The sequence below is a fragment of the Dipodomys ordii genome, unplaced genomic scaffold (genome assembly GCF_000151885.1).
Source record: "Dipodomys ordii isolate 6190 unplaced genomic scaffold, Dord_2.0 Scaffold82, whole genome shotgun sequence".
NCBI lineage: Eukaryota > Metazoa > Chordata > Mammalia > Rodentia > Heteromyidae > Dipodomys > Dipodomys ordii.
In genome coordinates this window covers 6,252,518-6,268,955 of record NW_012267298.1, presented here as the reverse complement: position 1 = coordinate 6,268,955, position 16,438 = coordinate 6,252,518, and the positions used below count along the sequence as shown (strand labels likewise).

Below are 16,438 nucleotides of genomic sequence, written 5' to 3'. Positions count from 1 at the left end.
CCCATGTGTGTCAATTGAAGTGAAACACAAATGTGACACGGGCTGGGGGCTTGGTTGGCTGCTGCTCCATGCAAGAAAGCAAGTTGTGGAGGGATTTGGGTGGTGAGACGTGATGCTCAGGAGCTCCAAGAGCGCTCACACTGTGTGCCCAGCACAATGTTGAAAGGCTCCCCGTGACGGATCCTCAGCTTCTCTGTGCCCCCGCCCCTGGAGAGGAGCCATTGCTCACACCACCACATTGTAGATGAAGAAGAAACTGAGGCACAGATGTAGAGCAGAAGGATTTGATTTAAGGTAGTATCTGTGCTCACGAAGTTTTTGAAAGGATGACTGGTGGGGAGAGTCCTAGATTATTTTAGATGCATTGCTTTGGCCTGGGACTCTGAGAGCAGGAAGTTTCAGGGCAGAAATCTTCAGCTGTGCTTAGCCTGGAAGCTGAGAGGCAGGTCCTGCCTAGAGTCCAGGGCTCAGGCCTGTATCAGTCTTCACCAGGGAGGCCCTGGCTTCCTCTTCCTGACCACTAACTTAAATGTGATTGGCTGATTTCAACTAAAACCGTCTTTGCAAGGGAAGCTGGGAAATGTAGTTTGAGGCATCCAGTCCTTGCAGCTCCATGGGGAGCAAGGTGGCAGGAGACAGCCCCCAGCTCCAGTGGACAGTATCCTCAGCCGCAGATAGGGCTGTGCATCTGCACTTTACATCTAGAACAACTAATTGGAAGACAGATAGGAATCGGGCTGTGTGAAGACAAGTCCTGCATCAACCCTGACCCCATTCTTTGGCCTTAACTATATGTCTGCAGAGTTCGGGAGGGTTTCTGAATGTCTCCTATCACATAGATCAGGGAGCGTGGACGTCAGCAAGGAGCAGGCCCGTCATCCCCCGCAGCTGAGGCCCGAGGTGCTTTCTGGCCCTGAGCAGATGCAGGGCTGGCTGGAGTCCCCGGAGCAAGGCTGGGTCTGCCCACCGCAGCCAGGCATAGCTCTGAATCTCTGAATGACAGATTACAGCAGAAGTCAGACACAGCCAGCCCTGCCTCACCACCCAGGGAATGCACAGTGATCAGGGCCTGCATCTTCTTCCTGGAAACCCCGGCCTAGCCCAGAAAAGACATGTCTTGAACAGACAAAGAAGGGAGGGGGGAGGGACGGCTAGAAACGGCTCCCAGATCGGAGACGGCACTGTGTTGGATAAGGAAGGGCCTAGTCCAAGCCAGCGCTGCATTTCCTGATGGACACAGCGAGTTGCTTTCTGCTTTTAGCCTCAGTTTCCTTATTTGTAATTTGGCGGCCAAAGTACATTCCAGCCATTTCTACACTATTCACACCCAGCGCACAAGGCTCCCGAAGCCTCTACCAGGTGTCAGCTAGGACTAGTGTGCAAACGTTAGAAGAGTGGGAATGACCGGACAGCCCCATGCAGCCATGGCCTGGAAAGTTCCATTACTGCAAAGGTGTAAGTCTGAGCACTCCACAGGATGGGAACTCAGAGCACCTGACAAGTGGGAGCGGAGGGGGCAGGGTGACACGTGGAGGAAGCTCTCTCTCCAGGAACCAAAGCTGGCTGGACCTACTGATTGGAGCCCTCCTGACAGCCCTCCTCTGGCTGCAGCCCTAGGACCCACATGCACGCTCCCTCACAGCCCTGCTGCCTCCTGGTCTCACCTGAGGCCTGGCTGCTGCCCTGGAGACCTTCCATGCAGGTCCTGGAGCCCCAGGCCACTGCAGCAGCAAGCAGGAAAGGGTCAGCCGTCCAGGGCCTGGAGGAGTTGAGGCAGCAAGAGCAGCTGGTCAGAATCGTGGCTGTTTTACCCCCTGGCTGTCCACTTCCCAGCCTGATTCCTTTTGTGCTTTTAAATAATCTGCCCAGGCCAGGATCCTGTTAGTCTTGTTCCTCTTTCTTTTTCTCTTTTTCTTTCTCTTTTTTTTTTTTGTGGGTGACAAGTATGGAGCACGGGGAGGAGGAACAGAACTAATCTGTGTAACACCCCTACTCTGGTCTGGTCACTTGTTTTTCCAAGTCACGTCACCTACCTCAGCTCTCCACGTGACCATTATCCATGCCGTTTTGTGGGTTCAGGAGCCAACCATCAGAGAGGCAAAGCGTCTAGCCCTTGACACACAGGGGCTACACGTAGGAAGCCCCTAACTCACCTCTGGGGTGGGCAGTCTTCCCCAGGTCCAGTCCTGGGGGCCAGGGAGCTGTGTTTTCTGGACAGGAACCAGAGGCAGGAGCAACTGTGGCCTGGGTTCCGTCATGTTGCTCCTAGTCACAAATAAAACAGTCTGCTTTATATAATACAAGCGATTTATTCTCTTATGCAACTGAAAACTCAGACTGGAAGCTGATAAGCCATCCACAGCCCCTGCCAGGCTGGTCTCTGCAGGAGGAAGCCAGGGCAGGCCCTGGTGGAAGGTTGGGAGAGATCACAGCATGCATGTCTCGTTGTTGTTGTTTGTGCCAGCACTGGGGCTTGAACTTAAGGCTTTTCACTCTTTTTGTTGGTGGTGGTGGTGGTCCTGGGGCTTGAACTCAGGGCCTAGGTGTGTCCCTGAGCTCTCTTGCTCAGGACTAGCACTTTTTGAGCCACAGCACCACTTCCAGTTTTTAATTGGAGACAAGAGTTTCACAGCTTTTCCTGCCTGGGCTCGCTTTGAACCACAGTCTTCAGATCTCAGCCTCTTACATAAGCTAGGATTATAGGTGTGGGCCTTTCATTCTTGCTTGGCTTTTTTCCTCAAGGATGACACTCTACCACGGGACCCACAGCTCTCCTTTTGTATTTGTTTTTTCTTCTGGAGATAAGAATCTGCCTGGGTTTTCTGCCCTGGCTGGCTTCCCATTGCGATCCTCAGACCTCAGCCTCTTGAATAGCTAGGATGACAGGCATGAGTCACCAGTGCCCGCCTTTCTCACGTCTCTTTCTTCTTTTCTTTGCAGAAGACAGGCTGTGTCTCTTCACTAAGATGTCTGCTAACCCCCACCTCCCGGAACAGGCAAAGCTCTGAGTAAGTAAGGACCGTTGCCAGCCCCACTTCACACAGGACTGTGGCCAAGCTGGTGGCTCTGCACCCCATCCCAAGAGTTGTCCTCCTGGCTTCCTTCCCCGAGGGTCCCTGGCCTGTCACAAGGATTAACAGCCCCTGAGCCCCTTGGAGTGAGAAAGGAAGTCACTGTCATCACGATTCACTGAGAGGCATTATCTTGGGCTTTTCCTAAAGGACAGAGACAGAAGCCAGCCAGCACACCTCTAATGGCCTTTGGATGACATAGGGGACGTCAGACGCAGGCTGGATGACGCGCAGCGACGTCGGACGCAGGCTGGCCACCTCTCCACCACACTGACGTCAGCCTCAGCAGTCCCCCTCCCCCGCGGCCACTTGGATCGCACGGTGACTCTGGGAACTGCTTCCCATTTCCACTCAGCTGGGTGGGATTTCCTCCCACCTTCGCAGGGACGCCCCGCGGAAAGCCACGGCGATGGCCATGAGGAAGCGAACCCTCAAATTGCTCACCTTCCTCGTGCTCTTCATCTTCCTCACCTCCTTCTTCCTCAACTACTCCCACACCGGGGTGCCCACCACCTGGTTCCCCAAGCAGATGGTCCTGGAGCTCTCAGCAAACTTCAGGAAACTCATCAAATTCCAGCCGTGCACCTGTGCCAGCTGCCTCAGCCAGCACGGGGTCTCAGCCTGGTTCGACCAGCGCTTCAACCAGACCATGCAGCCGCTGATGAATGCCCACAACGCCCTCATGCCCCAGGACACCTACCAGTGGTGGCTGGTGAGCCGGGGGTGGGGAGCTGAGGGGCGGGGTGGGGCGGGGCACAGAGCCATGTGCTCAGATCTGTGGGCACCCCGCCCCCCGGGTACTGCCAGGCATTGGGCAGGAGGTAGAAGATCGCAGTGTGTTCCCTCATTCACTCACTCAGTACTATTGAGTAGCTGTGGTTTGGAAGTCCGAGCAAATTGTTCTTGATGAGTTGCCTGTGGCTTGAGATGACAGAAATGATTGGTCTCACAATTCCAGAGGCCAGTGGTCTAAAGTGGAGGACGCGTTGGCAAGGGTGATTCTTTCTGGAGACCCTTGGAGTGCATCCATTCCTCCGTGATGCCCCCAACTTCCGGGGCTTCTCTGTGTCTTGCTCTGCCTCTGCCCTGCATGAGCCTCCTTCCTTGGCTCTCTGGGCTGTGCCCAGCCTCCTTCTCCTCTTTGAGGATGCGTGTCCTTGGATCTGGGGGTAATCAAGGCCAGGAGATGTGGAAATGCCGCTTCTCGGGTGGTGCCCTGTGGGGTGATGCACTCCACACCTCCCCCCACCTTTTCCTGGAGCCAAGGCTGCGGCCCCTTGCACCCATGGAGACAGCACCCCTTGCATGCCTTCCCCGGTTCATGCTCCACACGCATTCTGAACGCTTGCCTCCCTGGCCCAGCACCACAGCCCAGGCCACCCTGCGTTTTCAAGGAGCTGGAATCACCAGCAGCAGACATCGGTTACTGCACACCGATGGTATGCAAAGCTAGTCAGGATGGCAGGAGGCGGGGTCTCGGAATTGGGCATCTTCCGCCACGTCCACCTCCCTCTCTTGTAACTTCTGTTCCATGGAACATTCCTTCCGGGGGAGCCGATGGGGAGCTCACCCCGCCATGCGTGGGAAGCCTGGGGAGCTAGCCTGTAGAAAGACACCGGGTGCTCCCAACTCTGCCATGGTGGCTTCCCCCAGGTGGCCTCAGCCGAGTCCCTTCTTGGGCCTCAATCTCCCCGTTCACCGAGTCCTGCTTCTCCTTGAACCATCTTTGCGGTGGTGGCTTTGGTCCAGCCTCGGTGTCATGATGCCCCCTGGCCCCGGCCCTGGCAAGAGAAGCAGTGTAGCAGTACAGGGGTATCTTCATATCATGCACCACCCCCAGCACTGACCCTCAAATCACTCAAAGCTAGCACTCTACCACCTGATCCATACCTCCCCTTGTGGCATTTTGGTGGTTAAGTGGAGATAAGAGTCTCACAGACTTTCCTGCCTGGTCTGAGATGCTCAGATCTCTGCTTCTTCTTGAGTAGCTGGGATTACAGGCGTGAGCCAACACCGCCAGTCTACTGCTGCTACTCTGTTGAAAGGCATAATAAACAAGCCCTGCAGCCCAGGCTCTAGAGTCTGCTGGGGGGGGGGGGGAATCAGGAGCAGGATGGAAGTGACACCCCCGTTGGTGGGAGTCTTGCCTCTTGCCAGGGCAGGCGCCTGACACAGGTTGGTCAGCGTCCTTGTCTCGTGGCTAGCGCAGGTCCTCATGCTTAGTAGGTACACAACAAACCCATGCAGAGTGAACCTGTGAGCTCTTCCCCGTGTCTCCCGTGTGGACCAGACCCCCAGCCATCCACGGCTGGTGGCCTGGGGACTCGGTGTCCGGCTGCACAACGCACCAGGCGGTCAGCACAGCGCTCCCCTCACGGTGTCTCCCGACTCTCGCCACAGAGGCTGCAGCGGGAGCGGAAGCCCAGAAACCTGAGCGACATCGTGCAGGAGCTGTTCAGCATAGTGCCCGGGGACGTGGACCCGGTGCTGGAGAAGAGGGTGGTGGGCTGCCGGCGCTGTGCCGTCGTGGGCAACTCAGGCAACCTGCGGGAGTCCTTCTACGGGGCTGAGATAGACAGCCACGACTTCGTGCTCAGGTGGGTGCTCTGCGCAGGCCGCCCCTCCCCACACCCAGGTCCTAGCTCAGGTCAGAATGCCAAGGCTCCCTCCCTGGACTCCCTGCACACTCTGGGCCTCAGTTTCCCCTCACTGTTGAAAGATGGAGAAACACCTCTGGGTGTGGAGACCACACAAAAACTCAAGCGAGAGCCGGGCGCCAGTGGCTCAGGCCTGTTATCCTAACTACTCAGGAGGCTGAGATCTGAGGATCACAGTTCAAAGCCAGGGTAGGCAGGAAAATCCATGAGACTTATCTCCAATTAACCACCAGAAAACCGGAAGTGGCTCTGTGGCTCAAGTGGTAGAGCGCTTGCCTTGAGCTGAAGATCTCAGGGACAGTGCTCAGGCTCATAGTTCAAGCTCCATGACCCCCCGACACCCCCAAATCAACTCAAGCTGGCAATCATTGGAATTCACCCCCATTTCACAGCCTAGGCCATCCCAGAACCAATATGCTTTTAATGTCGTGTATTTCCCATGTCCCCAAGTAAACACCCCTGGAAGAGACCCCGAGTGTACCCTAGGAGGTCACACAATCCTCACCACACCACTCACAAGATCGAGTCCCAGGTCAAGAAGGGGCAGCCTATCGCCCACCCGCCTTCTAGAAAAGTCTCGTGTTTCTATTCATCTGGTACCCTGTCTTCAGACCCTCTCCTAGTGTCCAAGGGAAGGTCCCCTTGAGGAGGAGAGTCAGATTCACAGAGAACTAAGTTCAAGGCTGCTATTGTGGGCCCCGAGGCCTGGGATGTACATTCTGAGCTCAGGTCTCCTGGGTCACACAAAAGGACTGTAAGATGCCTACTGGGCGTGGTTGCTAGTGACTGGTGAGCTGTGAAGGAGATAGGTCAGCTCAACTAGAGCTCCTAAGAGCCAAACAAGAAGGCTGGGGTCCCCTTGTTCACATGAGGAGACGGAGGCAGGTTGCTCACCCGAGGTCGCCGCAGAGCTAGCTCCGGGCCCCACTAAGCGCCACCTCGCTGTCTCCTCTGTACCCCCAGGATGAACAAGGCACCCACCTTGGGGTTTGAGGCCGACGTGGGGAGCAAGACCACCCACCATCTCGTGTACCCCGAGAGCTTCCGGGAGCTGGGAGAGAACGTCAGCATGGTCCTAGTCCCCTTCAAGAGCACAGACCTGCAGTGGGTGATCAGCGCCACCACCACGGGCACCATCACCCAGTGAGTCCCTCCGCGCGGCCTCACGGCCCGTGTCCCACCGTGCTGTCCTCTGACCACATACAAGCCCGGCCACCTTGCGGGGGCCCAGCCTGACCACGGTGCCCTCAGGCCCCAGAGCATTCTGCCAGGGCCTTGCTGCCCAGACTCCCAGGGCACTCTTGGGTAGAACATACTAGAAGGGGCTCCACGTGTGGTAGTTCCGCAGGGAAGGATCAGAGGCCTCCAGGCCTGTGCCTCTAATGCCTGGCTCTGGTAAGTGCTTGTCCCCTAGGAGTGCAGGCATTTTTCTCATCATGCACCACACCCAGTCCATGAGATTTATCTGTCACCAAATCCTCACTGTCTTTAGCGCTAGTCTCCACCAAACCACTTGATCCAGAGCCCATGCAGCCATCTGGATCTAATTCTTAAGGTCCTAACTAACTCTTCCCAGTGAGCCTTGGCTTCCATTCGCCAGAGGTCCTCAGGCCTTCCTGGTCCTAGGCCAGGTCTCCTGGGAACACAGTCCGACCCAGGACCTTGTGTTCCTGGAACTGCGTAGGGCAGTGCCTCCTGGGAGTGAGGGAAGAACCTGGCAGAGAGGAGCCGGCCAGGTGGCCCTCTGAGCGGCCATCTTCCCAAGCCTGGCCCCTCAGGGTGCTTGGCAGCCTGGATGGCACCAGTAAGTCTAATTTCATAGACCTTGGGTGAGCACCGGGGACTGAGTCACCCATCACCCAGCTCCTCTGCAGCTGGGCACAGGTGTTGTACTCTTCACACTGTGCCTGGAGCAAATCCTCATCTAACTTTGTAATGGCAGAGCATCCCGAAGCCAGCCAAGATCGCCCCCTGGCGTCCTCCATGGGCTGCTGCAGGAGGGTGGCTCAGAAAGCAGGAGTGGAGGCTGGAGAGGCTCTCCGGGTCCGGCCTCACTGTCCAGAGGGTCCCCAGGTGACCTCTCCCACACTAACCATCTTCTCTCTTCCCCAACCGCAGCACCTACGTCCCCGTCCCCCCGAAGATCAAAGTGAAGCAGGATAAGGTGCGTGGGGCTCAACCTGCCTCCTCCCAGCTGCCTCCTCCCAGCTGCCTCCTCCCTGCCTCCCATTGGGCTACAGAGAGTCTGAGACTGTCTTCAAGCAGGGGCACCCAGCATGGCCTCGCTGCAGGGGAGAGACCCACAAAGCAGGGGAAACTTACACAGATTCAAGTCCTCGGTCCAACCACACAGACGCCCGCCCACAGCCCACCCTGGGCGGGCCACCCAGTGATCCAGGCCTTCTGCCTGCCCTCCAGGCTGTAGTTTGACCATCACTCCTGGGTGCAGCAAGTTCTCCAGGGCAGACCCACCAATCCTTCCTCATCGCTCTCTTCCCCAGGGAAACCCCTGGTTTGGGAATCTCAGGTCTCATTCTTGAGTTTCCTGGGATTTCTATTTCAATGTCACCATCCCTGGGGGACTCTCTTTCTAGGAGTTGTGGCCACAGTTCTCTGTGTCGTGCTTAGCTCTCTCCTCGCCTCTCAGGAATGGAGCTGTGTGCCTTGCCCCAACCCGCTGTGGAGGAGGATCCTCTACAGCCGTACCACCGTGGCCAGGGTACCCCGTTAATGACCCCGGACCCCTTTCCTTGCTGACTTGAACTCACCCAAGGCCCCATCTTTGTCCCTAGATCCTGATCTACCACCCGGCCTTCATCAAGTACGTCTTCGATAACTGGCTGCAGGGCCATGGGCGGTACCCGTCCACCGGCATCCTCTCGGTCATCTTCTCCATGCACGTCTGTGATGAGGTGCGTGCGTGCGTGTGTGCGTGCGTGCGTGCGTATGCTGGCGAGGTGGAGAGGGGCTCACTCGGGGGCTGCTTCCCCCGAGAACTCAGCCTCTGTGTCCCCACCTCTTCTTGAGCTCTGACGCTAAAACATTCCGCAGGCATTTTGGGGAGTCACTGTGCAGGAGCTGGGGCCCGTTCCCATGATTCCCTCGGGCTCTTCTCCCTTGCTGTCTGTCCCTGACACCCGATTTTCCTGCAGGTGGACTTGTACGGCTTTGGGGCAGACAGCAAAGGGAACTGGCACCACTACTGGGAGAACAACCCATCGGCAGGGGCTTTCCGGAAGACAGGCGTGCACGACGCGGACTTCGAGTCCAACGTCACTGCCGCCCTGGCGGCCATCAACAAAATCCGCATCTTCAAGGGGAGATGACGCCCAGGGGGGGCCTGGGGGTGTCCTGCACCGCCTCGCGCCTCTCTCTGCTCACAACCGCAGCATCTTGCTGGAGCCAATCCGTTCTGGAAGCTTCCAGGGCCGGCCTCGGGTATGCTCCAGCGTGCTCCTGGCCTCTCGCATCTCCACCTTTGACATCAAAGTTGCCCCATTGTGTGCCAGGGCCGCAAAGAAGGCCCCGGCCCCTCCCCCGCGGCGGTCCCCAAGCCGGGGGAAGGTGGTGGGAAGGACACAAGCTTCAAAGAGGACAATCATTGGGGCTTTTGGATTTCAGGGCACAAAACACAGTGGACTCCCCTATTCCAAAGGCCAGGCAGTCTCCCAGGAGGAAAGTGGGTGGAGGCTGACTCCCGAGGAGAGCTGCAGCGCACTCAGCACCCAGCTCCCGCTGGGATGCTTGTAAATGACCGTTACCTCCCGGACAGCCACGCTGGGCCATCCAGGCACAGGGCGACCATGATGCCCTTTGCACGAAGCCTGGCCTCTTGCTTGGTGTGACCACCCCTCGGTCCCCCTCTGTTTCCAAAGCTCCCGGAGGGGCGTGGCCTGTTTCCCACAGGAGTCACGTGCGTCCCCATGCGCGATCTCCTCCCAGAGCACGCCTGCCCGCATGTGCCTTTGAACTCGGGGAGACACGCATGCGTTGGCTGAAAGGAGGCCAAAGCTCCAACTCCAGAAAGCGGGGGGCTCCACCAGCACCCCGACTTTTGCTGCATAGCGGGCGTCCTTTTCTCCCCCCAGTGTTCTGAGCCAGCTCTGGAGTTGGAATGAAGCTAGGATGGCGGGGTCACGCAGGGCATGTCCGCGGGCTGGACACACCGTCCAGCTTGGTGTCTGTGACCCTCGGAAGCCACACGAGGACCCCCCGGCAGCCAGCACTGCCCCCGGGGGCCTCAGGTCTGGGCCAAGTAGGGGCCACCCCTGTGGTTTCCTGGGGGCCAGAGTGGGGACACCCACGAAATGGCGACCGGCTCTACATACCTCGTCTCACTCCGTCCTGTCTGCGCTCCTCTCCCCGCCTTGTTGCCTTCCTGGTTATTTATTGGTATTTTAAGCAAGTTCAGCTGACATGGCGGGCATGCGCTGGCTCTGCTGCTCCTGGTGTTGCGTTAAGCTTCAGAGCTTGGAGCGGGGAGCTGAAGGACACCCCTCTCCTAGTCCTCACGGGGGTGGGTGTCTGGGTTCTCCAGGCTTCGGGGTGTGAGGGGGTGCAGCCCCGGGGTTCGGGAAATGATCTGTGCATGAGCTTGTGCTCCCTCCCTTTTTTCCTACTTCATACTTCCCTACTTTCCTTCCTTCCCTGCCTCTGCCCATCTCTCTGTTTCTGCCAGTATTGGGGCGTGAACTCAGGGCCTAGGCACTGACCCTTAGCCTTTTTGCTCAAGGCTAGTGCTTTACTGCTTGAGCCACAGCTCTACTGCTGGCTTTTTTTTTTTTTAATTCTTCTTTTTTGGAAATGGGAGTCTGGCAGGCTGTCCTGCCCAGGCTGGCTTGGAGCCTCCTCCTCAGCGCTCAGCCTTCCGAGTGGCTTCAATGACAGGCATGAGCTGTGCCCTTCCTTCTTTCTGCCTCCTGCAGGCTAGGAACCTCCTGCGTGCGTCCAGGCAGCTGCTCACGGGCTGGGGGAGGCGAAGGCAGGCACTGGGCAGCGGGGCCGCGCATCCGCCCCCTCGGCTTGGAAGGCGCTTTGGTCAGGGGCCACACATGGCTTTAGGTCATAGGTGAGAGTCTCCAGAAAATGCACACCAAGGTTGTGTGCTCTTCCTGAGTCTGTATCAGAGCCATTTTTTGTGTTTGTTTGTTTGATTTTTGGTCAGTCATGGGCACTGTCCCTCAGCTCTTCAGCTTAAGGCCAGTGCTCTACCACTTGAGCCACAGCACCATTTCTGGTTTTCTGGTGGTTCATTGGAGATGAGAGTCTCATGGACTTTCCTGTCCAGGCTGGCTTTGAACCATGATCCTCAGATCTCAGCCTCCTGAGTAGCTAGGATGAGGATGACAGGCGTGAGCCACCAGCACACCGCTATTAGAGCATTTTTGTCAGAGCTTTTAGTAGATTCTCAAAGATTCATAGCCCAATGGTTTTTGTTTTCTTAAACACAAACCTGCTTCAGCCTTGCAATCTTCAGCCTTGCAATCTTCAGCCTTGCAATCTTCTCAGATTTCAGACTAAGAGGTGGTTGAGTCACAGTGAGGCCTTGGATCTGGACGGTACCTCTGGGGTTCCAGGGCTGTGTGAGCCCCACCCCTTCCTCCTGCCACGGGCCGGGTGAGGGGAGAGGGCAGCAGGGACCGGCTCAGGCCAGGCTGTGGCTCCTTGGGTTGCACCGTGGGAGGACGGGTCCCAGAGGTGGATCAGCTGCCCGGAGCTCATGCTGCTGTGTTGCTTGCCTGCCCCCCTCCCGTCCCTCCCCAGGAGGATGCGCCACGGTGACCCCTCCAGCCCACGAGCCCACTGTCCACCTTACTATGAGAAACAAGGGCCCAGATAGGCGACAGGGCTTGTTCTGAGACCCCGTGCTCATGGACAGCTTGAGCCAAAGCAGGACAGAGTTGGCTCTGTTTAAATCGCCCAGGGGCTCTTGGCTCCATCCTCAGGCCCTCCCAGGACGCTGTGCATGCCCAGCTCAGTCCATCCACCCTCTGGCAGCCAGGCCAACATCTTCTCTTAACCAGGTACCCACCTGTGTCTCATCGCTGTAGCAACAGGTGCAGAGCTGAATAAAAACCAGTCTGGGTGGCCAGAATTAAATACACCAATAAGCTTAGTTGGTTGGCTGAAGGAGAAACGGGTAATATGCCACAGGGAGGCCTAGAGGGCAGAGAACAGCATGCCCTCCTCAAGGAGCCAAGGGGCTGCCAGCCCCACAGCCAGACCAGAAGCCCCCGACACAGGGGCAGCCCAGGATCCTGGGGCCAATCAGCAGCCTCTGACCCAGCCTAGTTTCCCAGCGAAGCAGGAGTCAGTTTTGGCAGGTTGCGCCTCGCCCCTGCCCTGCCGTGGAGGGGAGACAGAGGGGCTCCGGCGGCCCAGGAGAAGGGACAGGAAGCACCCCGAGGCAGGCTGGGAGAATCTGGGAGCGTCGATTAGCAATCCACATGGGCTGGCCTTGACGGGAAAAGCTACATCCAAAAACCCAATTCCCAAACCAGGAGTTTGTTGACCAAGGATTCATGGGCAGCGTTAAGACAGGACCACGAAGGTCTGGGAGTGTCTTAGGGCCGTAGCAGCTGGGATGGGGCAGTGGGAGGGGTTGGAACCCACAAGAACTTTTCAGATGGTGACATTTGCTCCAGGAGCCCCCGAAACAAGGGGCATAAGAAGTAGCACTTGGCTTCTCTTACCTGGCCATGATGGCCATCCCGGGGAGCCAAGCCCAGAGTGGCCCTGGAGCAGCTGTGAGGCCGGACGCTGGCCGTGTGCTCTCAGTGGCCAGCTCCTGCCCTCATGAGCTCTAGATGTCATCGTGTCCATCTTGGGCCCCTGAGCTGGGGCCTAGGTGACCCCGTGCCATGCATGGGGCTGCTTAGCCCTGTGACAAAGCCGCCAGCCTGCTTCTAAGCCACTTTTTCCTTCCAGGTTAAGGGTCAGGATTCCCCCCCCCCCAATTGGCTGCTCGCTGTCAAGGGCCCAGAGCAGGGCTAAGCTTTCAACCTGAGTGTGTTGTCCCCTCCCCTCACAGGCTAGGGAGGGTGTGGTCCTCTTCAGCACAACTCCCTCCAAAGCCAAAAGTACTTGAGCACTTTTTCTTCTTTCTCTGCCATGTCCTCTGGTTGGTTGGTGGTGATGTGAAATTTGCTTCCTCTCCCCACGTTCATTTTGTTCATTTTGCAGCCGCGTGTCAGTTGCTCTGGGTGTATTTTTGAATGACATTAGCTAGTTTGCCGCCTTCAGCCCCCGCTGTCTTATTTATTGTTGAATATTTACAATGATCCGAATCAAAGTGAATTAAAACAGAGCTATTTTATTGTTCAGGTGTGTTTGGTGTTTTTTTTTCTAGCCAGGGCTCTGGGTGTGGTTGGTTCTCCACAGGATGTTTCAATGGGCTGATGGGTTAAGTGGAAAAATGGCTCCACATTCCATCTCCCCAGAGTCCCTGGGGCAGGGTCCTCCCCCACCAAGTGCCCACAGGGAATTCTGGGAGGAGCAGAGCATTCCAGGTACAGCCGCGCTGCTCCTTGATGTGTGACTGTGGTGAGTCCCCTGACCTCTCTGAGTCTCAGGTCAAATAAGAACCAACAGAGCAGAGTGAAATCACCAACTAAAGCTCAGGATGCTCAGCTGCTCTGAGTATTTGCTTGGCCAGACAGCGTAATGTACAGAGGAAGAGTCCACTCGTGACAGATCACTGCACCCGGGGAAGGACACACAAGTCAGGTTCAAAGTTGGCATGAATCTCTCATTTTAAAAGAAGAGGAAAAAAGCCAGGCACCAGTGGCTCATATAGGGTAAGCCTAGCTTCTCAGGAGGCTGAGATCTGAGGATCTCTATTTGAGGTTGACATGGGAAGGAAAGTCCATGAGATGGTATCCTCAGTTAACTTGTTAAAAAGCCAGAAGTGGAGCTATGGCTCAAATGGCAGAGCACCAAGCTTGAGAAAAAAAAAAAAACACATAAAGGACAGCATGCAGGCCCTGAGGCCTAAAACCACTACTGGAACAAAAACCAAAACAAAGCACAAGTCTGGGATAAAGTTGGTGCTGGTGTCCATGGTATGTGTGGCGCTTTCTAGCTTGCACACCACCTCGTTGGGCAGGAACTTGAATTCTCAAGGCTAGGGACTGGCGGTGAGTAGAGGTGGGGTTTAGGCTTCCTGTCCACCCAGCTGCCTCCTAGTTACTGTGCGCAGCCCATAGTGTTCCTACGGCCCACTCGGGAGGTCGACCTGCAGCAAAAATGTGCAAATCCAGGAGCAAAGTGTGCAAATCCAGGAGCAAAGTGTGCAGATCCGTTTGCATCATGGGCCCAGGCTGATGAGCTGTGGGTGAAGTGGAGCAGGCTGCGGAGCTTGTCTGAGCCCAGCTTCCTCATCAGGTAAAGTTGGGGTGCCTTAATGCCTACATGAACACTTGTCCTGAGGATACTAGGAGTTTGCCTTGGCCATGGACTTTGCAGGGCCTCTGGCACCCAGGAAGCCGCCAGCACTCCACGCGGTTTCTTAATGTCTAGAATGTTCTTTCCTATAACACTTCTCTATGAAGGCCCTGTCTCCACTCCCAGGCCTGCTTGCTCTGTTGTTAACATCGCCCACCCTGATTTCTTTCCCCAGACTTAATATAGGTTGGCGCATTTCATAGCTGCAATGTGCACAAGTGGCCACTAGGTGGAAGCACACCAGTGTTTTCCTTGCCGCCCATAGGTCAGCAGGTCACCCAGTCACCCTTGGTCCTGTGCTTTGAGTGGCACCTGGGCCTCAGCCAGAGTCTCTGGCAAAGAGTTAACCCAGGAAAGTGCTGAAGACAGGCCTCTAGGATGCTCATTCACCCCCTGTGTACACTGGCTCCAATTCGCTTCTACCCAGGGCTTACAAACATTTCACTGTCTCCATAATCAGCGTCTCCATATAGCCTGATGCCAGGCAGGGAGGGGACTGGAGCCCTGGGGATCCCTGCGGCCCGGTGACACTGGTGGCAGAGCGGGGGCCTGGGCAGACAGCAGAAGAAACCCTGGGTCAGGAGGGGAGCTGCTGAGAGGTGATGGAGGGTGCAGCAAGACTTCAGAAGTGAGGGCTGAGTGCTCGGGAGGGGTATAAGAGCCCTGTCCCCTGGGGACACAAGCAGACTCGCAGGGATGCCTCAGGTTAAGGTCCCTTGCATGTGAGCCCCACAGGCTAGTTCTGGCTGGTAGAGCTCGCTTGTTTCAGGGCTGAAGTCTTCTAGGCGAGGCAGCTGTGCAGAGCACCTGGTGCTGGTGACCACCAGAGGGCGCCATGAGCCACCTGCACGGGAGCTCGTGCAAGGCGGGCAGCTGGAGGCTGGCCACGGAGAGAGCCGGCAGCAGTCTGGCCTAGGAACAGACAGCACGGGCTCAGGTGCAAGGTCAGGACTTGGAAGGACTTTGCCTCTACTGTAGTTCTAACAAACCTATCGCCTCCCAGATAAGGACGGCCTCTCTGCCATGCAGCTCAGTAAACAGGTTGAAAGAAGTGGTCTGGGCCCACCTGGAGAAGCTCCAAATGCCAAGCCAGCATGGCTGGGCTGGCTGCTCTGTGGCCCGTCTGGTAGCGCCGTGTGGCACACTGTTTTCTGACATGTAGGAACTGCCAGGCCTGAGGGTTTCTCCTGGCCTTCCATCTGCATCCATTCTCCTTGACACTCCTGTTATTTCTTTGCTGTGTGACCTGAGGGGGAGTCGCGGCCTCTCTGAACCATACAGTCTGAATCTGTAAAATGGTATTAAGTGACATGATAGATACTGAGCAAAGTCTCGGTACTGGGTCCTGAGTCCTTTCTGTCTGTGGGGTCACAGTTGACTCTGTATCAGTCAGCATGAAGCAAGCTAATGCTGCAATAACAAATAAGCCTCGGATTCCAGCAGCTTACTCTCATCAGCCCTTCCCCTGGCAGCCTTTCTCCCTTAGCCCTTCCCCTCCACTCTTTCTACCCTTCCTCCAGGAACCTCCCTCCCCCCAGACCCCCCCCCACCAGGGCCTTTCCCCCTCAACCTAGATTTGGCCCTTATATTTCAATCGGGTAATATCAACGTCATATAAATTACTAATTTGAAATATATGTTGCTGGTATTTTACTAATTAATAATTAGTAATACTACTAATTAAGCATCAGTCAATGCATCAGTCAGCTGCTGCGTAACAACCCATACATCTATAACAAACTCGGCAGGTCTCTGCGTCAGGCTTCCACTTACTCCACCTTGCGTCAGGCCTCAGCAATCCAGGACTTCTCTGTTGTTGTGTCTGACATTTCTTGGCCCAGCATACGTGTGGAAGGGGGCAAAACCCGCCAACAAAGCACATTGAAAACTTGGCTTTGGTCACATCCTCTGAAACACAAGGAGGAGGATTAAAGGCAGCTCCGGCCTCTTCGACGTTGCTGTGGTTAGAGCGTCCACCCTCCTTGAACCTGGTCAAGCAATGGAACTCTTCGGCTGATACAAAATGGTAGATGTAATTGTGCTACCTGTTCCAGGCCTCAAGAGTCTGGAAGCTTCCAGTTCCCATCTCCCAGAAGACTTATTCAGGAGCCACCATAGCATAAGGAAGCTCAAGGAGTTCCCTGGAGATGGCTATGTGGACAGGAACTTAGGCCAATACAACTTGTCGGCCTTGTGAGTGGGCCATGTTAGAAGGGCATTCTCCAGCGCCAGTGGAGCTGCCCAGACTACGTCACGTGGAGCAGGGCT

At 56.3% G+C, this 16,438-nt stretch overlaps 1 protein-coding gene and 1 long non-coding RNA gene across 3 annotated transcripts in view; one reads left to right on the top strand and one right to left on the bottom strand.

The window, feature by feature from the left end:
* Positions 1-9,610, top strand: part of St3gal1 (ST3 beta-galactoside alpha-2,3-sialyltransferase 1) — a 53,249-nt gene extending 43,639 nt beyond the window's left edge. For both annotated transcript variants that reach the window (XM_013025197.1, XM_013025196.1), the window contains exons 3-10: positions 2,941-3,008; positions 3,222-3,289; positions 3,321-3,783; positions 5,472-5,668; positions 6,692-6,871; positions 7,847-7,892; positions 8,521-8,640; positions 8,881-9,610. In XM_013025197.1, the coding sequence (XP_012880651.1) occupies positions 3,481-3,783; positions 5,472-5,668; positions 6,692-6,871; positions 7,847-7,892; positions 8,521-8,640; positions 8,881-9,054 (1,020 nt within the window). In that variant the 5' untranslated portion in view covers positions 2,941-3,008; positions 3,222-3,289; positions 3,321-3,480 and the 3' untranslated portion in view covers positions 9,055-9,610. The remainder of the gene's footprint in view (positions 1-2,940; positions 3,009-3,221; positions 3,290-3,320; positions 3,784-5,471; positions 5,669-6,691; positions 6,872-7,846; positions 7,893-8,520; positions 8,641-8,880) is intronic.
* Positions 9,611-11,117: 1,507 nt separating this feature from the next.
* LOC105992291 lies at positions 11,118-11,920 on the bottom strand. The gene is made up of 2 exons (XR_001175395.1): positions 11,221-11,920; positions 11,118-11,190 (listed from the first exon to the last, which is right to left on the bottom strand). It is a non-coding gene; the product is annotated as an uncharacterized LOC105992291 (long non-coding RNA).
* Positions 11,921-16,438: the final 4,518 nt, after the last annotated feature.